The sequence below is a fragment of the Bos grunniens genome, chromosome 20 (genome assembly GCF_055505025.1).
Source record: "Bos grunniens cultivar Pamir isolate PY7600 chromosome 20, Bosgru_T2T1.0, whole genome shotgun sequence".
Lineage (NCBI taxonomy): Eukaryota > Metazoa > Chordata > Mammalia > Artiodactyla > Bovidae > Bos > Bos grunniens.
In genome coordinates this window covers 6577843-6601988 of record NC_141184.1, presented here as the reverse complement: position 1 = coordinate 6601988, position 24146 = coordinate 6577843, and the positions used below count along the sequence as shown (strand labels likewise).

Genomic DNA, 24146 nt, shown 5'->3' with positions numbered 1-24146 from the left:
GGGAGATCCCTTGGAGAAGGGAATGGCAACCCATTCCAGTATTGTTGCCTGGATAATTTCATGGACAGAGGACCCTGGCATCCTACAGTCCATGGGGTCACAATGAGTTGGACATGACTGAGCGACTAACACTAACACAGCAACATGGACGGACAGCACTGGCACAGGACACACGTTCTCAGCTGTATTTTCTTGTTAGAATGATTAGCAAGGAATATCGTTCTTTGTCCCTTTTCATGTTTTCACCTTAAGTCTATTCTGGCTGACAGATATTAATATATGCCCATAATTTTGCTTGATATGTTGTCTTATGCCTTGTAAGTTTTTCCAGAAATATTTCTATTGTAAAAGACATGAAATATGTAACATTAGAGGTTGTAACAAACTGCTTTGAAGTCTTAACAAATTTTAAGATTATATACCGTATTATTTTAGATATTTATTTTTCAAAATGACCAGAACCCTTTGACAGGTAGAGATTTTTTAAATGCCAATCTCTTTAATTAAAAAAACAATATATACCAGAGACTAGGAGAAAAAATTTCCATACCCCTTTTAGACTTTGTTTTCTGTTCTGACAAATACTAAAAGAGAATGGGTTGTTGGGAATTATCTTAGTCCGGTAGTCCATTTGAGCTGCTGTAACAAGATATCATGGGTAGCTTATAAACAACAAAAATCTTTCACAGTTCTGCAAGCCAGAAGTGCAGAGCAGGTGCCAGCGTTGCTGGGTTCTGGTGACGGCCTCAGGGTTGCGGACGCCGACTTCTCACTGTGTCTTCACAGGGCAGGAGGAGCAGGGAGCCCTGTGGGGCGTCTTGAAACAAGGGCACTGATCCCATTCCTAAGAGCTCCACCATCATGACCTTGTCACCCCACAAAGGCCCAGCTCCTAGTACCATCATATCAGAGGTGAGGATTCAAACATATGAATTGGGAGGCAGCGGGGGAAGCTGGGGGACATAAATATTCAGACAATAGCAGGAATTTATGAAATACAAGGGTACTAAGTAGGTATTTTAAGCCCAGGTTACAATCACAGAAATAACAATAAATTATGTGGGAAAATTTAAAAGTACATCAAAAGGGGCAGAAATCAAAAGATGGGAAATGGATCTATAATCTGAATGCAAATTTCTTTAAATTCTGGAACTGTGATACTAAGAAGAAATGACCATGCTAAGTATAAGTAAATCATATGCCAGAGTGGAATTTCAAAATACAGTTTGTATTTCCAGCATCATGAAAAGAATCACTATAAGCATTACCTTAAAATGTTTTTATCAGAAATATAGTTTTGGTAATAAACCATCTGATAAAATTATATATAAACATGTAATCAGATATACTATACATATGTAATTTTAATACACTCATATGAATACTCTCTATGGTGTATTTTGTATAAAATAAAAATTAATTTTAGATTATTAAAAAAACTGGCAACAAGTTCACAAGACCTGACCACCTACCGGGTCAGCTCCCACGCTCACATCCTGCGCTGAAAAGCTCTCACACGCACCAACAGAGAAGCCCAGGGAGCCGGTCAACGTCCCTGCAAAATTTCTCCAGGATGTGGAGGTGGCCTGTGAGGTGCTAGTGGAGAAGTCAGAGCCGCCTTTCTGCTCAGGGTGGTTTGGGGAGGGGGTGGGGGGAGGTATGGAAACCCGAATTGAAAGTTCCCCGTATGGTTAAAATGGTCCACGTCCCACCCCACCTCCTCCAAGAAATGTTGAAAAAAAAAATTTTTTTTTAAATTTAAACGTTGAAAATCCCAAGCTTCAAGTCAAGTTTCATGTCAGAACTTTCAGCCAAAAAAAACCTTAATTCTCTTCTTTTACTTTCTAGGTTTATCACCAAATATCCTGAAGATACCGCTTTTCTTCTTTTAAAGTGGCCAATGTTTTCATTGCCTCTAGTTTTTCAACTCCAGTCTCTCTGCTTATTATTTCCACAAGGGCATCGTGGACATCCTTGGCCATATTCTTAGCATCTCTAGAAAAAAATGAGTAACAGCATTCTGTTTAAGAACAGGAACTGTGCACTAAATCCTCCTGCATTCACGAATCTCAGGCCGGGCCTGCGTCACCACACTGCAGCCCCCTCCATCTCTCTGGAAAGTGACCCTGAGGTCTCCAGGCACTGGTCACCACCACACCCCTCAGCCCAAGGCCAGGCCTTTGCCCAGGGACCACCAGCACATGCATTGCTGACCACCCCGTTCACAGCTTTGAGTCCTTCAGCAGGCTCTGAGCTCCAGGAGCAGCCGAAATCTTGACGTGCCTGAGGGCCTCACGCACTGGGCCCTCCTTGGCTCTGCCCTCCCTCCACTCTCAAGGCCTTCCTGGGGCAAGGAGTTCCTCTGAGAGTCTACGCCTGCATGCCTGGCAGGCACACAGGCACACAGTTATCAACAGACACATCACTGAGAACTTGCTGAGGGCTGCCCCTTCTCGGTGCAGTTCCACGGCCCAGCTCTTTCACTGCAGGCCAGGCGAGGCCCCACGCAGCCCCCGCTGCACCGTGAGCACTGCTGCCCGGCTCTCCCACTGGGAGCGGTGGCTGGCACGGAGAGCACCTTGCCCACCTCCCGTCTCCAGACACCTGTACGGGCCAAAGCGCCGGCAGGCACTGTGACATCTGTGGCATGAGTAACTGCCAGACAGGACTCCACTGTGCTGGGAGCGGAACTCGCTCTGCCCCTTCCAGCGAGATTCCTTGAGAAAGACATAACAGCTGCTCCAACGTCCTCCTCCTGCTCTGCCCAAGCACACCGAGAGCACCTCAAGGCCACCCCCGTCCCCGCCCTTCCTCACGTCCAGGGCTCCAGCTACCACATCTCCTGGGCCCTGCGTCATCTTCTTACTTGACTCTCAGCAGCAAAGGCTCCCCCTTGAGACAGTGTCCCCTGGGACTAGGGACAAGCTCGCACCTTCCTCGGTGGCTGTCCTCCTCAAGGTCCCCTTTGTTTGGTCCACACTAGAAGCCACGGGGCGTTCACTCTGAGCCCTCACCTTGGACCTCAGACCAGCTGTGAGTGTATCAACCTCACTTCACGGATGTGAAAGAATGAGGCACCAGTGATGGTGAAGGGTTACTTCTGGGCTAACATTTTAAGATCTCAAGTACCAGTTATTCATATACTTGTACATGTATGTTTGTACACGGACTTCACCTCCATTATTTTAGGGCTGCACTTAAAACTTCAGCCTAAATCTGACAGCACTCTCCTCTGCAAACAAAAGGAAGACCAAACACTTCACTAGAAGCTACATGAAAACATAAACCAACACAACATCCAGGAGCTCGGTCGTTTCTGACCTAAAGCAACTTTTTCTATCTGAGGAGTCATTAATGGGTCATGAAATCAACTTAGGAGCCAAAGTCAGCTTTCTTTAAAAATGATACAATGAACAAATAGACATTATCAGAATGTATCACAGAGAGTAAGTCCAAAAAGTAAGTTCTGTTTTATAAATCTTTTCAATTATCTCCAGGTCATTATGCCAATATTTCTTTTTCTGTGTCAGTTTTAGAAATTAAAAAAAAAAAGTGTAGTTTCTCATTTCAAAACTCCTTTTTAATTAGCAAACATTTTGAGTTCCATTAAAACACGTAGCCAGTTACTAAATTTTTTTTCCCCTATGGTGATCTTGGGTTTCTATAATGGCTCTTGTCTCAAAAAGTAGATGAAATGCAAGAATGACTCCTGGTGTATGTCAACTTTGACATTACAAATTATGTCTTAAGAAAAAAATCCTAAATTCATAATCTCAGTGAAAAGTGAAAGTGAAAGTTGCTCAGTCTGTGTCCGACTCTTTGGCAACCCCACGAACTACACAGTCCGTGGAATTCTCCAGGCCAGAATACTGGAGTGGGTAGCCTTTCCCTTCTCCAGGGGATCTTCCCAACCCAGGAATCGAACCCAGGTCTCCAGCATTGCAGGCAGATTAATTACCAGCTGAGCCACAAAGGAAGCCCAAGAATACTGGAGTGGGTAGCCTATCCCATCTCCAGAGGATCTTCCTGACCCAGGAATCAAACCAGGGTCTCCTGCATTGCAGGCGGATTCTTTACCAACTGAGCCATGAGGGAAACCATTCTCAGAGTCAAAACCGAAGCTCTTTTCCTAGGTCGACTGCAAAAATCACACGTTTAGTATTCACTGATCAAAATCAATTAAACAATGAATTAGGCATAGCAAAAACAAACAGAGAAACCTAATTTAAAAGAGCACAGAGCAGTCTGCAATGCACGAGTTAATTTTCTTTTGGGATCTTAGCTCCCCAACCAGGGACTGAACCTATGCCCCTGCAGCGGAAGTGTGGTCTTAACCCCTGGACCCAGGGAAGGCTGCGTGAGTTAATTTTCACTTTCTTTTCCTGAGAACAACTTCTTGGCTATCGAGGGTACATGGAAACAGCTTTAGAACCTGTATTGCTACCCCTGTACTTGAGAATCACATCTTCCACCTGTACAGGTCCGGGTCGTTAACCAACGGGCCCCTGGTTTCTTTAATGAACACCACTGACTGTCCCCCCCCTGCACTCACCCACACACGTAGACATAACCGCTGTCCCGGAGGAGGACCCCCGCCACCTGCTTGCTGTGACGCTGGAGGCTGTCTTGAACATACTTGGCTGGGCCTTCCTCCTCCCCCACCGCAACATCTCTTGAGAAGGAGACTTCCAAGTGAGTGAGCACTCCACACTTAAGGAAGTGTCTGAGCTCGTCTCTGAAACACAATACGTAACGGGTCACTGGAAGATTTGTAATTTCATGTTGGAGAAGTCTGAGATGACAACTGTAGAACATGGCAAAGCCTTACAACACGAGGGCTGGCAAGTACCTGAACAAATAATCCCTCTCCTTGTGTCTGCAGCCGAAGAACAGCCACGTGGCTCCAAAGTGGCCCCCTGGGTGTTGTTCCTGGAGCTTCTCTCTAAGGGGAAACGAAAGCTGAGGTCTGGTAGAAATAACAGGTAACAGCAACCTCTTTTTTGCCTCTCCAGGTAGGTCTATAAAACCCAACTCTGCAGTCACTCAAAGTCCGTTTACTGAATTTACACTTCATTGTCCACAGGGTAAGTCGGCCACTTCAGTGGATGCTAGAGAAAGTAAATTTACCTCTGGGCTGAGACATCTATGACCTTTATATGACATCTCCAGAGCAGGGGTAATTCAAATGACCACACTGTGAAACCTTGACTAATTTCTACACTAAATACTAGCAACAATCTTATGACTAAAAACTCTCAGTTAGTGTAATAGAAAAGAGGCACAGGGCTTTAAAGGTAGAACAGTCTGCTGTGCAATTTTCAGACATGGTTGACATGCCCCACTTTTTTGTTTTCTTAACAACACAAAAAAGAAAGCTACACAAAGATTTTGCCCAAAGCATATTACTCCACCACCTGGGGAACATTACGTAAGAATTGTTATTTTACACACAGGGAGAGAAGCACAATTTTATTTGTATCAGATAATTATGCCCTGATATGAAGATACATGAATTAATATTATTCTACTGAAAATTACTGGCGTTAGGGGTTTGACTTTGAAATGCTGAGTGTACTTGGGTCTTTGTGATGACCCAGTTAAGGAATAGATGGATGCTGGGAAAGGCTGAGGGCAGGAGAAGGGGGCAACAGAGGATGAGATGGTTGGATGGCATCACTGACACAACGGACATGAGTTTGAGCAAACTTGGGGAGATAGTGAAGGACAGGGAGGCCTGGCGTGCTGCAGTCCATGGGGTCACGAAGAATCGGACACGACTGAGCGACTGAACAACAACAACAAAGGAACAGATGGGGCAGCCGCACGTCAACACAGCATGAAGATGTGCTTGGAATCTGTCCCCAGCACTGCAGGGCTGGGCGGTGCGGGCAGTAAATACTATAGTAAAAAAGAAGTTCCAGCACAAAGCAAAATCTCTGGACGATATTTTCACTTTTCCCACAGTGACAAGTTATGCTATGCTATCACACATTTCATAATAATTTTTTAAAATAAAAATTTTACAACTGAAGTCCAATATCCTAAAAACCCCAGAAGAAACAAACAAACAAAAAAACGCTCTATTATCCTCCCAGCCAGGTCCACGAGGGATACATACCTGTGTTGCAGGAAGCCAATGAAGGGGGCCACGCCCGCTCCTGGACCCACCATTATGATGGGGACTGAAGGGTCATTTGGTAAGTGGAAAGAGTTTGTGGTTCGAGGAGAAATGGATATCTGAAACGTTAAGGCAATGCTCATAAGTTTGGAAAAAAAAAAAAAAGAACCTGAACAAAAGCACATATCCAAGCTGCTGTCTGCCAAAGAAATCAGAAAGTGAAACTTCCCCTTAATTTCATCACTTCCCCTTCCCCTTAGAAGCATCACAAAATTAAGTAGCGGCATTAAGTCGTACTGAAACCACAAACACATCTGTCAACGCAGAGAAATAAACAAGTCTGTCTTGTAAATTTTTTTCTTTCTAAATCAAAAGTATTTTTAAAATGACAGGGCTTTTTCCGAGGTAGAACACTGAATAAATAAATAAATAATGAGCTATTTTTCTAGGCCCAAAGTAGTGGGCAACCCATCATACGCATCATGAAGAAATGCACACACAAAATGAAGACAGGGTCCTTCGCATCAGGACATAAAGGGGCAATGCAGACGAACGCCAAGAAGGGGTGAAGGGTTTAAGCGGAAACTAGGCAAGCGAGACAGAAACGAAGGGGCTGCCCTAAGGATGCCAGAGCACCACACGACCTCTGCTCCTGTGCATCCAGGGTTTGCTGCAAAGCTAGACTAAGAAATGAGATACAGATAAAACTTTTTGCCACAATTTCAAAAGGGTTTTCTTCTAAACCATGTGCCAGGGACACTTACAAGGAATCAGCTTGTTAACATACTTGACTCTCAGTTTCACTCTGCCATATGCTTCAGTTACACTGAGTGATACTAACACTTAAGAATGACGGGAATCGTCCCTACGTTGCATACAGATATAATCGTATATATTTTAGCCTTTGATTCAAGGGAAGCTGTCTGAAGTCCATCCACAGGATGGATACAGCACTTTTTAAATGGAGAACTGGCAGAGTTGCGTCAAATGGCTGTTCTCGTCTTGGAGGGAAGCTGTGATGGATATTACATCAGCCTTATTCACTTGATTCATCCACCTAACAATTTCACTGAAGGTACTCAATATGACAAGCACTTAGGATGGAGAAATGAGCAAACCAAATCTATGTCGATGGGACGCATATTCTACTGTGTGAAAAAGACAATAAACAAACATTCATCTACAGAAAAACAGATAATAAGTTAAGTTCCATGAAGCAGAATAAAACTGCTGAAGAGACCACACTCCCATGTTCCAGGGACGGGGAGGAGACGGGAGAGTACTAGTTGGCTCCTGCTGCACACCTCCAGGGCCTCAAAACTGGGTAGTCAATAAAAATCTGTTACAATGGGGAAGAAGCGGGAAAAGGACAGGAGGAAAGAAAGGACACGTGAGAGGCACCCACGCTTGGTGTCTGTAATGCAAGTGTCTCAGTATGCTGTCTTTAACTTTTTGGAGACCTGCTATTTCATGAGACCATGAAGTGACACGATACTTGCGTGTCAGCACTATTACTACAGCATTTCTTTCCAAAAGAGAAGTTTCTCGGTTCTCAAAATTTTGTGGAGGTAAGGAAACACACACGGTAAAGCACCTGTTTCAGGCAGCAGACTGGGAAAACACCAAGTTCAAGGGCAATTTTAAGCCCCAGTCTTCTCTTAAGCTCTCTCAAGTATATATCAGAAGCCTTAATTCCCCCAAGGGCTGTCAACTTTTTAATTTCAGTAACAGAGCAACCAAACCAGGAATAAGACATTATAAATGTCTTATTTTTCAAAACCATGGAAAAGACTTCATGATAAAGACTCAACTTTTTTTTTCGATTTCAACCATTCTTATGGGTGAAGAGGGAGAATGTAATTGTTCCCTTTGCATATAGTCTCAAATGAGATTTTGACAAGTGTGAATCAAAATATAAAACACAAAAGGTCTTCTGTTTACGAATGTGATGAGCAAGGAGTGAATACTGTACTGTATACAATTCATACTTTACACATTGAGGAAACACACGGACTATTTAATACTGAGTGAAAATTATGTTCTCCTAACTTTCCAAAAGACTAAAGCTCAAGTGTGGCATAGAGTTTCCTTTGAATGGTTTGTTGGTAACGAATGATGCAGGGGACATTTTTCCAACTAAGCAATGAACGCTTTCCACGTCACCAAAACTGCATTCTCCTCATACCTTGGGAGCCAGGGCTTTCTTGCCATCTACATGGTTTGCACACATGTATGGCTGAAGAATTGATTCAACCAAGGTGGCTAGCCAGCCCGTGCACACGCCTCTCCGAAGAATCACCTCCGTGGTGTTAGACAAAAACTCCACGATGTTAAAAATGAAATGAAGCTTCCCTGGGTGAAACAGACTTGAGCTGCAAAGACAGAGGCGAGTTTTTAAACTCTGCACCAGGACTAACACACACAGGCCAGACCAGGCCTTTTTTTATGCACTGAGGGGTATTTCTGCGTGCGCACTCTTCAGAGAACAGCTCTGCTGCTTGCTGCAAAGTCAGCCCTGCCCCCAGCATCCTGGTATCACTCAGGACAGTTTCTGGTTACCTGTGTGCCCCAAAGACTAGATGAGATTTATACAGAACCCCTCCCTCTCCCCTTCCTCCTCCAGCCCAGCAAGCGGCCAGGCACACCAATAAGGCCACAGGGGGAGGACTTGGACGCTCGCTAAGCAGGGACACGGTTCTGGACTGCAAGAGCCACGAAGATGCCACGCCCTATGCACTCTGGGAGGACGGGGGTCCAGGTCTGGTGTTCTTCACTCCTTATCACGTCTGCTGCCGTCTTCCACAAATCTGGTAGGTTTTCAGTAAATGGACCTGTAGCTAGCAAGGATCTGAAGGTCTGAGTTTCACTGTATTTTAGGAGAAAGATGCTATGTATGACGTTAATAAGCATCAGTACCTTGCGCAAGAGTACGGTCTGGGTTGGAGCTTAGGAAGATGTTCTAGAAAAAAGCAAAAACAGGCAACTATTAATTCACTCCTACTGAAAATAAAGTATATGTATACACGTAAACTACATGTAAAGGTCTGACTTCTAAGTGTTCTCTTATTTAAAATATTCAAAACAACTGTTGTTTCCGTTTTCATCATACTTTTAAGTACCTATACATTCACTGTGAGTAAGCAGACCATTACTAGATGCCACATCCAAATCTTAAAGACCAAACAGAATCCGTTTCCTTAATGTGAAGCCAGTAATTTCTACCTAAAGGCGTTTGGTTTTTTTAAAACAGCAAACAGGAATAAGAGTAAGGTCCACAAATGGGCTTCAGAGTCAAGGAACCAACTATATTGTTTTCTGGGGTGTCTCCAGAGTTTTCAGACTTGAAATACAATTGTGACTCAAAGATGATTAGACTATGGAAAATACTGAGGCTGAAAATATTTTTCCTTATATTTATAGGGTTATAACAAAAAACTGGAGTGTAATGGTGAACACTCTTAAATCAAGTTACCCAGAAATCCAGTGATTTCAAGACACATAGGTACTCTTTCAAAAGGAGACTAAGAGTCAATATTTGAATTATCCACTAATAAAACTCTGGAAATTTTTGTGTTCAGTGTGTTATCATTTTGATAGTTATGTAGCAAAAATTTAGAAAGCCCTTTCTAAATGTCTTACAGTTGCAATGTCAGAATAAGATTTAAAAGAGGGCTCAACACAAACCCCTAGGTGTATTAAGTTTTCTCATAGACATTAGGAAATAACTGAAGTTTCTGTAAGTCTCAATTATAGAAACTTCTAAAGTTTATAAGCTGAAGCGTCTATACTTTGGTCACTTGATGTGAAGAGCCAACTCATTAGAAAAGACCCTGATGTTGGGAAAGCTTGAAGGCAGGAGGAGAAGGGGATGACAGAGGATGAGATGGTTGGATGGCATCAGCATCTCAATGGACGTGAGTTTGGGTAAACTCCAAGAGTTGGTGATGGACAGGGAGGCCTGGCGTGCTACAGTCCATGGGGTCGCAAAGAGTTGGACACGACTGAGGGATTGAATTGAACTATTAGCTCAAAAGAAAGAGGATAAGAGTGTTCATTTGAACAGGAAAATGAGAAGAGCAGCCTCACCACTTGCAGGAGGACAGAGAACACTAAGAAGTAAAAAGGGAGCACGAGCCTCACTTGTAAAGGAGCCTGACTTGTAAAGGCCTCACTTGTAAAGGAGCCTGACTTGTAAAGGCCTGACTTGTCAAGGAGTGCCCTTCACTGTACTCGGCATCACAAGGGACCTTGCCAGCCTAACAGTACAAAGTACAGTACATGCTTTCCTGTCACTATTCGTCACTGCAGGAAAACAGACAGGAGATGACAAAAGTACAAACATAGAAAGTATTAAATAACAAAGGTTTTAAAATCCTATAAACACTTACAGTCACCATCCCTGGTAAACGTCTCCAAGTCCGGACACCAGGTCCTTAAGGAAGATCTGAAACTCTCTTCTGCTGGAGTACAAGGACCAGAAGGCATGATCGGGGCAAAAACCAGGGTGACCTTCTATCTGGATGCCTGTCTCCCCAAGTCCACACTCGGAGGCACCCTGAGTAAGGCCACTTGTTTATGCTGGGCCAGCACTAGACCCTTGGGCTCTTGAAGAACCAAAATCTGGACCTGCCCAGGTGGGACATTTCTGAACCCTGCTCACAGAGGGCACACTTCATCACACTCCGTCAATTATCACTATCCTTAAAAAAGATACTTTTCTTGGAAAGTTCATTTTTAGATAAAATTTGGCTAAGTGCTTTCTGAAAAACAGATTCTAGGCTGAAGGCTGAGTGAAAAAAGAGAATTACAACTGATTCTATTAATGGAGAAAAAGAGCCTGCTGCTGGGAAAGATTGAGGGCAGGAAGAGAAGGGGACACTGGCGGGTGAGATGGTTGGAAGGCATCACTGACTCGATGGACATGAATCTGAGCAAACTCCGGGAGACAGTGAAGGACAGGGAAGCCTGGTGTGCTGCAGTCCATGGGGTTGCAAAAACTCGGACACCTCTTAGCGACGGAATGACAATAATACTGAGAGATCAAATGACAGTGACAATGGTAGGAAAGAAAACTGAAAAAGCAAACAAAACAAAACAAAACGGGAGAGAGATCCTCTGACCTCAGGAAGGCAGTTCAGCTGGATAAGGCCCCAGGAAGCCCAGCCGTGAGACGCTTGCTTACTGACCAGTATGGAAACGTGCCCCCACAGGCCTGCAGGAACTTGAGGTGCCCTTAGCACAGAGGGGCTGCCCGGGGAGGGGGCTGTGACGGCGGCCACTCACCGAGCAGGAGGCCAAGCGGAGGCTGGCAGGACGGGAAGGCCCGCAGCAGGTCGGACAGGCAGGCGCCGGCCTCCCTGACGAAGCGGGTGTAGTCGGCTGCCCCCTGCCTGCTGCACAGCTCCTGCAGCCGCCGCCTCTCCGCGCTGTCGCCAGTGTGGTCCGCGAGCGCGCGCAGAAATGCCTGTGGCCAAGAAATCAACAAGTCACCACGTGCTCTGTGGTCACAGCGTCAGAACACGGGGTTGGTGTCCACCTGGGATGTGCCCAACTATAAAAAAAAAAGGGAGTGTGGCCACCAGGAGTGTGACCGGGAAAAGGGTATTTCGTTTCATATTTGCTCTGATGGCAGCCCATCGAAGTGGGAAGACCCATTTTTATTTTTTGGTCACCTTCCCTGTATCTTAAACTGACCTAATCAGTCATAAGTATGGTCTCAAGTTACATGACAGCTATATGTGAGTAAGCAGGAAGTCAAGTCTCCCAAGCAAACTTTTTTTTTTTTTTAATATTTATTTATGTAGCATCTAGTTCCCCAGCATGTGGGATTTAGTTCTCTGACCAGGGATTGAACCCAGGGCCCCTGCATTGGGAGCCCAGAGTCTTAGCTACCAGACCACCAAGGATGTCCCTCATTAACCAAATGTTTTTATCTCAGGACACAATACCTGTTCCTGTCTTAGCTGATGACTACAACCTGGATTTCGACACTTATTTGAGCACCATTAAGAGCTTTTTCTGACAGGCACTGGGTACAAGAGGACACCTAACTTGCCCAAAAGGCTTCACAGGAGAGCGGGAGCAACAACACTCCCTGAAACAGAGTGGGCACCACTGCATCCCAGGCCTGGACACCCTTGACGGGGGTGATGAGATCACATTCCCGTGGGGTCACGGGTCTCCACCGACTAGCCAAGAATCCCTGCCCAACCTACCCAGAGACCCACCAGCTACAGGAGCGCAGGAGCTTACCAAGAACACTTCCAGCCAAACTTTCTCAAGTCAATAAACCCTCCTAAATTACAGGCTAAAACAGTAGCATATTTCTCATTTTACACTTAACAGAAACTTCACAGTACTAATAAAGGGAATACTGTATTACGTGGAGAACAAGTTGACAAACGTTACTAAAACTTAAATTCTAAATATTTTTAACACAGTAATTGTACTCCAAGGAATTTATTTTTAAAAGAAAATTTAGACAGGTGTATACAGATGCAAACAGAAGGTTGACCTAAATGGGTTTTTAATAGTGAAAAACTGGAAACAATGGACTGTCCTTAATCAAATCAACAAGTATAGCATCTTTTAATAAGATCTCCAGTATGTTTCCACGTTGGGATATGCAAACTCATGATTTCTTTTTAATAAAAGAAGGTATGTTACAGAACAGCATATATACTAGCAACACAAATCCAAATGTTAACTGCAGTGTGACGGTGGCTCAGTCGTGTCTGACTCTACATCCCCATGGACCACAGTCCACCAGGCTCCTCTGTCCTTGGGACTCTCCAGGCAAGAACTGGAGCGGGTTGCCATTTCCTTCTCCAGCAGATCTTCCCAACCCAGGGACTAAACCCAGATCTCCGGCTTTGCAGGCAGATTCTCTACTCTCTGAGGCACCGAGGGAAGCCCTGTTAACTGCAGGTGTCTAATTAAAAAGCACTTTTGCTTCCTGTATTACTTTTGTGTCCAGACTTTTTACAAGCATACTGCTTTTGCAGTAAGACAAAATACATTTGTAAATATACACATTGTGAAGTTTTCAGAAATGGTAGAGTTGAACTAAAATTGTGAAATTATGCAGGAAATTTTCATCACAGTGCATCGTAAATTTACTCAAATTATACCTAGGACTAAGTCTCTCTATTGAGCTCACTTCCCGAAGACTACAGTCAGCACCTTAATAAAACAGAGAATGAACACTGCAGTGTGAGCAGTGTAACGTGATCATGTTTTTATTCAATGGCAATACAAGTTCGGTAAAACAGCTTGCAGAGTTCACCCATTAACATCCCTCAACGGGGCCAGAAAAACGGCGGTGGCGGGGGCACAACACAGACACCTAGTGGGTCTCCACCCCCAAGCCTGTCTCAGCGTCAACACGACCCTTCGCCTTTCCCTCAAGAATCTGACGTAATAAATTAACTACCGACTTTTACACAAAAAGGGGTCTTCCCAACCTTACATGAGTGACAGGTGAGGGAAAGCCCCACTCCCCAAGCCTCCTGTCAACTAGAGAAAAAGTGTCCGTGCACAGCTGGAAAACCCATGTCATCGAGGGCCACTTTCATCCCTGGTTACCGCGCAACATCGAGTTAACGTCTAGTAAAATAAGATTAAGGAAAAGCCCTACTTGAAATTCTTGTTTCAAAAGAAAACATAACATTTCAATACAAGAGCAATTTAAAAATATTTGTCCATGACATCACAAAGACACAGCATGGCTTGGGAACTATTCTGAACACAGGCTATGAAGACCACATTTTCCAAGCCTTCAAATGATTGAATAAGCTCTAGAGAGACATAAGCATATTTTTAAGTAGATACCAAAAGAACTTAAAAAAACAGTACCTTCTTGGGAACGGCTCGTATTTCGAGGCACCAGGTGAGAAGGAACTGGAGAGAACACCTCTCAGGTACGTGCTGGGGCAAGGCTGCGCCTGTCCAGGGAGATGCGGAAGAGTTCACAACAGAAAATAAAGATGTTTCCAACCCCTAGAAACACTAACAGCTGTAATCTTTTACACTGTAGTGCTATCAAAGTACAGTATGACTTTGGTCAACGTTTATTCAGTCAAAAGATTTCCTCAGCAAGAGTGTGAAAGAAAAATCCACTTTACAAAAACAATTTTATTAATTCAACAGTATTACTATATCAGCCATACCTATGAAATCTAGGTTTACCAAACAAAAGGAAGGGAAATTATCTAAAACCAAAGAACAAAAAAGCCCAGGAATCGAACTGGGGTCTCCTGCATTGCAGGTGGATTCTTTACCAACCGAGCTATCAGGGAAGCCCCTCCAAAAGATGGCAGTGGTCACATAACACTACCTGTCTTCCTCAGAAAGAATTTTAGAGCTGCCTGAGCTCTAGTTCCAGATTCTAAGCAAATCACTGAAAAATAATTTCCCTTAATCATGGAAAAAGCAACTATTTTCATGTATTAAATAAGCAACAACAAATAGGCCATGAGACACAAACATGAAACAACTACCTTTTTTTTGGCCATGTCGTGCAGTTTGTGGGATGGTCTCCCACCAGTAATTAAACCCGGGCCCCAGAACTGAAAGCCTGGAGTCCTAACCACCAGGGAACTCCCAACAAAAAGCAGTTTTTAAAACAGATTCATATAATATAGTTTTTCTGCATGACAACTCTAGTGTTCTAACTCAGAAACAAAGCAATGCTGACTGAAAAGAAACAACCTAACATATTGGCTCAACTAACCAACCTGCTTTTCTGAAACCACAGTTATATTCATCTTTGTGTTTCCCAGATTGCTGTAAGCTTGCTGATGTCTAGAGTTCTGGAAAAGTTGATTCTTCAACTTCATTTTTAATGTTTGTAAGCATCCAATAAGCATAAACTCGACCACCACCTCATTCAGGGTAACTGACTCGCCCAGGGCACCTGCTGGGGATGCTAAGGACTCCCACCCAAGACCAGCGAGCACCTGTGTCCCGCCCTCAGGCACCCGTGCAGACTTGCCCTGTCACCCCCGTGCCCCCAAGGATGTCCGGAGCAGTAAGACACAGGGCTGCACCTTTCTTCCTCGTGTCTGCCTTAATCCTCACGGCAACATGGTGCTCTCTCCTGTCTGCGAGCTGCAGTCTCTGCAGCAGGAACTGCACTTCAGAGTCGCTGTTGGGACAGATCACGTTGAAGGCATCTCCAGGCTGGTAGGAAAAATCTGTTTTCTAGAGAAGAACCAACACGAAATAAAAAAATGCCACATGAGTTAAGAGTTTTAGTTGTGGGGCAACCAACACAGTTTTTCTTATATGAACATTTGAACATACAAGTTCGTTTTTTGCAATTAGAATTATTTTGTTTCTAACAAATAAGACCAATTAACTAAACAAGCATACTTTTATTAGGAGTTATTTTTTAAAAAGAAATTTTGTAATTATCTAATGTTTTGCTTTATATCGAGTATTCACAGACTAGAAATTAAAACCTGCCTCTTCTGGAGATTAAGGTGTCCTGGTAAGTAGTGTTTCTAATAATCCATGTAAAAACCCTCTTTTGAAAATATACACACACACTTTAGGAGCAAAGAAATGACTCTTCAGTGGTCTCTCCTTACTTCTTTCCTTTGGGGAGGAATGGGGTGGGGGAGACCACTTTTCTCCCTTTAGTGACGTGCAAGATTAAAGCGTCTGCCTTGGTCGTGGCTGTGCACAAACTCAGGCTCCAGGTGGAGCCCCCTCCCACAGCAGGTCTACGCACTCTGCATAGAGTGGGATAGGGGTGTGGAGGGCTCTGGGAAGGGGCCTCTAACCACACATGCTCACACCCCTAGCCTGTGAGGAACACAGACACAGACTGGACCCACCAGTCTGCCAAACCTCACCTCTTTATGACAAAAGTGTGTAACAGAAGTGAAATGCTTTCACATATACAGGATATTTAACAGCAGGGATGAAAATGCAATTACTCAATAGTATGAGAGTCCCTTGGACTGCAAGATCAAACCTTTCAGTCAATCTGAAAGGAACTCAACCCTGAATATTTACTTGCAAGGACTGATGCTAAAGTTCCAATCCTTTGGACACCTGATGCAAAGAGCCGACTCACTGGAAAAGACCTGGATGCTGAGAAAGATTAAAGGCAAAAGGAGAAGGGGGCAGCAGAGGATGAGATGGCTAGAGAACATCACCAACCGACTCAATGGACATGGTTTGACCAAACTCCAGGAGACAGTGAAGGACAGGGAAGCCTGGCATGCTGCAGTCCATGGGGTCGCAAAGAGTTGGACACGGCTTAGCGACTGAACAGAACAATGGTATGTAAGCAAAACCATCTAGTTTTGATGCCTGCCATATTTCTTTTTTTTCTATCAGAAATTCAACTAAACCTCCACCAACAGCCTTGACACACTCTCTTCTGAAAGTTCAGCCCACTGAGCTCCACAGGACCCACACCCAGGGCTGAGCCGCACGACTGTGAGCAGGTCCAGTCACGGCTTCCCACCTGAGGCCAGCGGCTGGGGCAGGGGCTGGGGGAGGCTTACGGATGGGGCTCCAAGAGCCAGCACAGATACCCCCTAAAACTGTGTGCAAAATGCTTATATATAATCATTCTTCTGGAGGGGGGTCCATGATTTCTCCCAGATTCTCAAAGGAACAAGGACCACCACTCTGAGAAGTGACCGTCACAGGACGGGCTAGCCTGGGCTCGACTCCCCTGGCCGCTGACCTCAGCTTCCTTGCCTGGGGCTCCTATATGCCAGTGCTGTGCTGATTCCATTATTCTTTCGTGGCTTAATGAGTAAGGCAGCAAAACTACTCTCTCCAAGTGGAATCACCTCCAGACACTCCTCATTTCAGCCCCTCCTTGAAGTGAAAAGAAAACAGGGATGAGACAGAGAGACAAAATGATGGGTCAGGAATAAACGCGACGGGCCAGGTGGCTGGCCGCTGTCCAGACACCTCCTCCTCCCGGCGCGTGTGGGTGAGGACACACCACGGGCGAGCCTCTGCACTGACTGGCAGCATCCCTGCGCTCAGAGACATATTCTGGAACTTACCGAGATGTCCAACTCTATCAGAAGAGTGGTTTTTATAGCATCATTCGTAGTCAGCTGAACTGCCTTTGAAACTGGAACGTGAAACACTGGATCCACCAAACTCACAGATGCGTGACTTTCCTCCTTGAGAAAGAAATGTGATAAAGTGCTATAAGCGCGATTTTCAACTATTCTTACCACTGCTTCACTTAGCGGCAACATCAGAGCTACAGGATCTTTCAACGTTCCCTGATGAGATTTCAGAATTCTTCTCTAGGGTAAATGGCTACAGACAGGCCTCTCAATCTTTCAGAAGAGAAGCTCATCTATATTTTAAACTCCCTGTCTACTAGACTTTAAAATTTCTGAGATTATATGGAAAACATCAGATACTAGCACTTTCCACGGAAAAGTCTAACAGTCTTCCTAATGAACTATGCAAAAAGAGTGGGTGTGCCCATTTCAGAAGGAGATTCGAAAGGAGTGACAGATGTTTACAGTCGAAAGCTGTCTGCACAGATGGTGACAAGAGCCCTCAGAGCAGCGGGCGGTGCTGTTCCACAGAGCTTTCTAGACGGTGGGAATGCTCCATAACCTCACTGGCCGATACCTGACCACTGAGCACTGAGGCCTGGAAACATGGCTGGTGTGACTCAAGAACTGAATTCTTAATTTAATTTTCATTAATTAATAGTAGCCACACACAGATAAAATTAGACAATACAAGCCTTAGGAAACTAGAAAGAAACTCAAATCTTGGTCCTACCTCACCAGATTCATAACTTGCTGCTTCTAAGTTCTAATAAAAATAGAAACTTACATCTCGGAAAGTGCTGGTCAGTTAGCTGTGGATGAGTGGCTGTGTGGGAAGGCCATGGAAGGCCAGGGCTGAGGGTCTGAGAGTTGTAGTGACAGGGACAGGGGGACAGCCTTCGGCAAGGCTGCCAGCAGTGCTCACAGCGGGCCCCCAGCCCCTCGCCATCACCTCCGAGGATCCTCTGAGCACTCAAGGTCACACCTCCGTCTAGAGGCTGCCCATAGCCAACAACATCAACGATTGTAAAGGTCCAGCCCCTGTGCACAACCCAGGACAACCCTGAAGGACTGCCCCGGCTTCAGAGAGCCCTGCAGCTCCGCTTCTTCTGTGCCCCATCTGGCTCCTGCCCCCTGACATCCCGGGGTGAGGAGGAGGCCCCAAAGACCATCTCACAGTGATTCCCGGTAGCCCAGCCTGGGACAGCCAGGGCCAGAGTGGCCCAAGAAAGTCACTAAAATGGGCGTGTGGCGCTGGAGGGCTGCCAAGGCCGGCAGTGAGAACACACCTGGGGACAGGACACCAGCTGCTGCGGGACACGTGCTCGGGACCAAGGAGGGCGCGGCACGGATCGGGCCGCTGGGCTGGAGGCCTACGGCTAAGCTTCACCGACACTTTTGGAAAAAAATGCAAAAAGCCAAGAATAATGAGGCAACAATTAAAATCTACCAGTGAAAGCCAGAGGACACTCTTAGTAGCTTACACATGAGCACTCACCTGCCGCAGCCTGAGGGCAGAGAAAGCCAGGGATGACAAGGCAGGGAAGAATGGGGGAGCGACACCTGCGTGAACGTCCTGAATCCGGAGACAAGCCCTGGCACCTGCGGAAAGGGCCGCTCCTTCCGTAAGGGCAAGAGCTCCCTTCTCGCGTTAAGACAACACAGGGGCTCCACCTCGCACCCTATCCCTCCTCCTGGCTGCTGGACCAGTAACTACAGTTAAGAAGCAACAGGCCTGGCTGCCCGTGTGCTGGGCCACCTCCAAAGAAAGGGCAGGACAGCACCATGCATCAGCAGAATACGTGTGCCCCAGACAGGAGGCCGAGGTCCCGGGCCAGGCGGGGCGGGACACAGGTCTGGATGAAGGGCTTTCTAACTGGGACGCTCTCCCAGGACTCAGGCTTTCCTCACCCTGCCAGAGCCCCAGAGATGATGTAAACACGCGGACAGCAGGGCGACAGGGCAAAGAAAAAGCGAAGTGGGGCAGAAATGCCAAGACACTGGAAGACAGGATTGAAAAGCTCAGAGAAGAGGGCCTGCCAGAGTGGACAAAACCACGCAAGGCCAAACCCACCAGCCGACAGGTGCTCCCTGGAGCACCCAGAGACCACCTCACTGCCAAGGCCAACAGGACCGTGCCGGTCAGGGGGACAGCCGCACCACCGAGCTCACCTGCTGACCAGAGCTCACAAAGCGGACACCCCCACCCCCGGGCACCAAGAACTGAGGGAGGTGGGAGCACTTGCCAGGAACGCCGGGGGAGGGGTGTGCACAAGGATCACAGTGAGTAGAAAAGCTGGGGGGCGGCCGGGGGCCCAACTCCCAGAAATAACAAGAATGATGAGCACATGGCTTCCAGAGGCTCAAAATGAATGGGCAGCCAGCAAGGGCACTGGACCAGTCCTTACGAGGACAAGAAACCAAGACGTTATGAGCGGGAAGCTGTCCAATGAGAGCTCGAGACCCCCTGTCCAGCTGCTGGACCTGAGTCAGCTGTCAGACCCGGAGCCCTCCCATCCGACGGCAGGAGCAGGCAGGCCCCCAGGAGAAGCGACTCCGCGAGGCACAGAAACCGCACTCACTGACGCCGCCCCCAGGGATAAAGGTGCACTGGACTCAGGGACGGCGGGGAGATGGGGCAGTGCGGCTGCTGGCCCGCACAGCCCTGAGATCTGCGGCCGGGGCGACCGGAGTCCAGGGGTAAACAAGCACTGGACTCGGACAGCAGGGAGAAGGGGCAGTGCGGATGCTGGCCCACACAGCCCCGAGGCCTGAGGCCGGGGGTGACCGGGGTCCAGGGGTAAATGAGCACTGGACTCAGGGACGGCGGGGAGAGGGGTCAGTGCAGCCGCTGGCCCACACAGCCCCGAGGCCTGAGGCCGGAGGTGACCAGAGTCCTGACCCAAGTGTGGCTCAAAGGGCCCAGTCAGTGGCTCACCTGGCGGTTAGCAGTGAAATCCTGGCCTGTGGGCTACGAGCCATCACAGTGGGGAGGGTCAAGAAGAAGCCTCTAAACCTGACACCTCTCTCTCTCCATCAAGATAAAAGATGAAAATTAGACTATCCTGGGGAGAGCGATAGATATCAAAACAATCCTTAAAAAGCTGAAGGACACGGGAGGATGTCTATCATGGCTCCATGGAGTTCACCAATCGGGCCCCTGGAAAAACCAGACAGCTCCTGGGGGATGACCCTGAGCCAGCAGCAACCCAAACAAGCAGCAGCCCCAGGCGCGCCCGGGCAGATGGTTCTCTGATAGAGCAATTATTACAGCCTCTCGTGCAGGGCTCATCCAAGAGGATGTGGCCAATGTGCTCTTTTCCATCTCCACCCACAGAGGACCAGACGTGCTCACAGGCACGTACTGTTTACCATTTCGCCCCAAGACTGTGACAACGCTCCTGCTCGCTGGCACAAGACAGCGTGAGGACACGGGGACCGTCTGGACACTCAGCAAGCCTCGCCCAGCCCTGCCACGTCAACACCGTCACGCCGGGGAGACGACGCTGGCGTCCCCACGGCCCGTGGAGACTCAGGGCTCGTGGTGATGTCCGGCTTGTCAGGACGTCCCCTCCCGAGGAGAGGATGCACTCTCTCCTCCTGCCCTTCGCCGGGAGAGGTGCCTCCCGCCTGGCAGGCCCCAGCAGCTCAGAGCCGCACACCCCACCCAGACACTGGGCGACACGGGAGGCTGCCAGGGCTGGGGGCCCAGGGCAGGGAAGGGCTCTGGGCAGGGCCCCGAGACGCGCCCACTGAGGCCATGCGGCACGTAGCCCGCAGTCCAGGTGGCCCCACAGCGGTGGGGGCGCCAGGGACGGGGAGACAGCGCTGGGTGGAGGGAGTGGACCGGCTGTGGGCTCTGTTAGGGCTGCACTGAAGCTCTGGCTTCCCAGGTGGCGCTAGCGGTCAAGAACCCACCTGCCAATGCAGGAGATGAAAGAGACGTGGTTTCGATCCTTGGGTCGGGAAGATCCCCAGGAGGAGGGCATAGCAACCACTCCAGTATTCCTGCCTGGAGAATCCCATGAAGAGGGGAGTCTGGCGGGCTACAGTCCCTGGGGTCACCAAGAGTCGGACAAGATAAGTGACTGAGCGCGCATGCACCAAAGCTCAGCTTCCGGTTCTGCCCAACCAGGCGCCATCCTCCCCTCCCCTCCCCCACCGGCCCCTTTCCCCAAGGGGGTTATCCCAAGATGATGCCCTAAAACAGGAAATTTATTTTCCTCAATCCCTTATCCTCTAGGTATATCCTTTAAACAGATTTACACAAGTTTCCATTAAATAGTTGAGATTTTAAAAATTCTTTTGAAGACATTACCAACAACTCAAGCCTATTTAATGACACCTATCATAAAAGAAACTCTCAAGCAGATCCTAAGTGAAGCACCTTGTCATATCAATCAGAGATCAACACCCCTGCCACACACACTCACCCTTGCAGCGGAAATCCGGGGCCGGCTCGCCACCCTGAGCCCACCCGCCCGGCACATTTACCACAGCCACGCCTGTCCCCAGTCCTGACTAAGACGTACTTGTTGTGATAATCCCTTTTAATAAAGAATGAAACATGAGCGTGAAAACAATAACCCAGGGAAGGTCATATAAAAACCTACCTGTTTAAATGCATTAGAAAAACACTGTAAAAATATGATGCTGAAAACACTGGTATGCATATCAAGTGTTCGCAAACAGTTTTCAAATAAACTAGAAAGTGGCACTTAAACTGTTTCTCAAATGTCTTTCCTCATTTAATAAAAAGAAAAGCAGAAACCAGAAACCATGACAGTTGCGTTAAGAATGTGGTTTAACTGAGAAAGCCCACACAGAACTCCCTCTGAACAGAGAGGGGTCAGCCATGCGTCACAAGACCGGCTGCCCTGGAAGTTTATTCCAAGCACGTTGGAAGAAATTTCAGGGAACCATATATGACAATCGTGGGGTAATATCAGCTATTATTCAACTTGATGCTCAGAAATGTACAGATCACTTTAAAGTCATTTATTTACTGATAGGAAAGATACGCAAGGCATAGAAAAAAAGATTTAAACAGACAAAAACAGCTCTATAAAATATTATGAACAGAAAGAAAAACCCCTAAAATGGAGTATCCCAGGACAGCAAAGATCCACACTGGAAAAGTGATCTTACTGTACCTGACTCAAATTAGTTGCTGAGATAGTTTTCTCAGAGCCCACAACTCGCCCTCACCTGACTGACATCTAAGGCAAGAAGCCAAGACGTTACTTCTCCAAAGGAATGGAGAAACTGAGCTCATACCCATTTACTTCTTCAAAGAGAAGCCAGGTAATAACACAAGCGCCATCTTTAATGCCTGGAGGTAACGCCTCTTTGGGAGCTACTCAACTCCACCACTGCAGTGCAGAAGCAGCCTTGGATGGACATGGCTGTGTTCCAATAAAACTTTATTTACACAAGAGCTAGTAGACCACATTCACCCAGCACGCCATAGTTTGTTGGCCTCCACCATAACATAATTTAAAAAATACCACCAACATCTCTGCTTACCTGGCCAAGGGCCTCCTCCAGATGCACCTCTAAATATTCCGGTGGTAAAGAGGGAATATTCAGAGAGGCTTGTGAAAGTGGGGGTACTGAACGGGTAAGCGAGGCCTCAAAGTCTACAATCAAAGTACTTGATTGACTGCTGTTCACTGCATTTTGTTCCAAAACTTCAGCAGCCTTTCCTCCAGAATCATCTAATCTCAGAAGTCCAACTTGTGATTCCACGTGTAATAATTCCGGCGTCACGGCGTCACGGGAGGCATGAGATGCCATCGTGAGAGTTTCACTTGTGTCCTCTCTTCCTCTGTTCGACAGAAAATGCTTCTCGAGGGCGGCCCAGAGTCCGTTAATCCATGGCTCAACCACAAGTTCTAAACTGAGTTGTTAAAAAAATAAGAAAAAAGAAACAAACACTTTAAGTTCTTCATTTAAACACATGACAATGGGATAACGGGAGAAACTGTCCACTTGACAGAATGCTGTACAACTGTCAGAAACATTTGCTGGGGAACAACTGGGCTTCCAGGCAGGCCGGGGCACACAGCACTGCCCGGCGCGCTCCGCTCAGGGGCTGGCTGGTTCCCCTGCGCTGGGGCTCCGCTACGGAGCCCAAACGCATGGAAGGAAGGCCCCCCACACCACATCCACACACACGTCTCTGCTCTGGAGGAGAGCTCCGGGGAAGCCCAGTAAGAAAAAAAAAAAAAAGAAACATTTGCTATGAAGGCTATTCAGAATACAGAAATACTTATTATTTAGGTAAAACATTACTGTGTTCATTAGCACTGAGCTATAAAAAAGTATGAACAAGCATAAAAGAGAACAAAAATGAAGATGATTTAGTAAAAGGTAATAGGAGTATGATTCCACTTAACTTCCTAAAATAGAGTTGGTATTGTAAGAAGACATGGTTTTAAACAGGCATGATAAATTCTGATGAGGCTAACAGGAACATACTCAAAATCCAAGTCTACTCTAATATCATAAATGATAATTACATCAAATGCACCACCAAGTTTTGCCTAGTCAATTTACTGATCTTTGTTTCCTACAGACTTAAGATACCACCAAGAAACCACTCCAGATTAATGCTCTTTGACTAAGAGCTCCACCCTTCAATCATCCTTTAGGAGAGCTGGATTAACCGTAAGTACATTATAAAATATGCTAATCTACTGACTACTGGCTGGAGAAGGAAATGGCAACCCACTCCAGTATGCTTGCCAGGAAAATCCCACCGACAGAGAAGCCTGGCAGACTACAGTCCTTGGGGTCGCAAAACAGTCGGACACGACTTAGTAACTAAATAACAAACTGACTACTGGCAAAGTATGACAATAGTACCATTCCCTACACTCTGTTCACAGAATGAATGGCTAAGAAGTACTGCATCAAGACCTTGAGAAGGACGTCTCTGTCATTTTCAACCACAACTCCAATGCGTGATCAGTTACGTTACA

At 46.6% G+C, this 24146-nt stretch overlaps 1 protein-coding gene across 12 annotated transcripts in view; it reads right to left on the bottom strand.

Annotated features, from left to right (window-relative positions):
* Nucleotides 1-426: 426 nt before the first annotated feature.
* MTRR (5-methyltetrahydrofolate-homocysteine methyltransferase reductase) overlaps nucleotides 427-24146 on the bottom strand; it is a 33008-nt gene continuing 9288 nt past the window's right edge. For 11 of the 12 annotated variants that reach the window (XM_086361167.1, XM_086361170.1, XM_086361169.1 and 8 more), the window contains 11 exons: nucleotides 22690-23062; nucleotides 17152-17274; nucleotides 15166-15319; nucleotides 13973-14061; nucleotides 11402-11582; nucleotides 9035-9077; nucleotides 8304-8490; nucleotides 6119-6237; nucleotides 4850-4942; nucleotides 4553-4735; nucleotides 427-1995 (listed from right to left, as the gene is read on the bottom strand). In XM_086361167.1, coding sequence (XP_086217293.1) covers nucleotides 1854-1995; nucleotides 4553-4735; nucleotides 4850-4942; nucleotides 6119-6237; nucleotides 8304-8490; nucleotides 9035-9077; nucleotides 11402-11582; nucleotides 13973-14061; nucleotides 15166-15319; nucleotides 17152-17274; nucleotides 22690-23062 — 1687 coding nt within the window. In that variant the 3' untranslated portion in view covers nucleotides 427-1853. Of the gene's footprint in view, nucleotides 1996-4552; nucleotides 4736-4849; nucleotides 4943-6118; nucleotides 6238-8303; nucleotides 8491-9034; nucleotides 9078-11401; nucleotides 11583-13972; nucleotides 14062-15165; nucleotides 15320-16820; nucleotides 16958-17151; nucleotides 17275-22689; nucleotides 23063-24146 lie in introns of those variants that run through there. The other variant, XM_086361179.1, reaches the window with a different exon arrangement.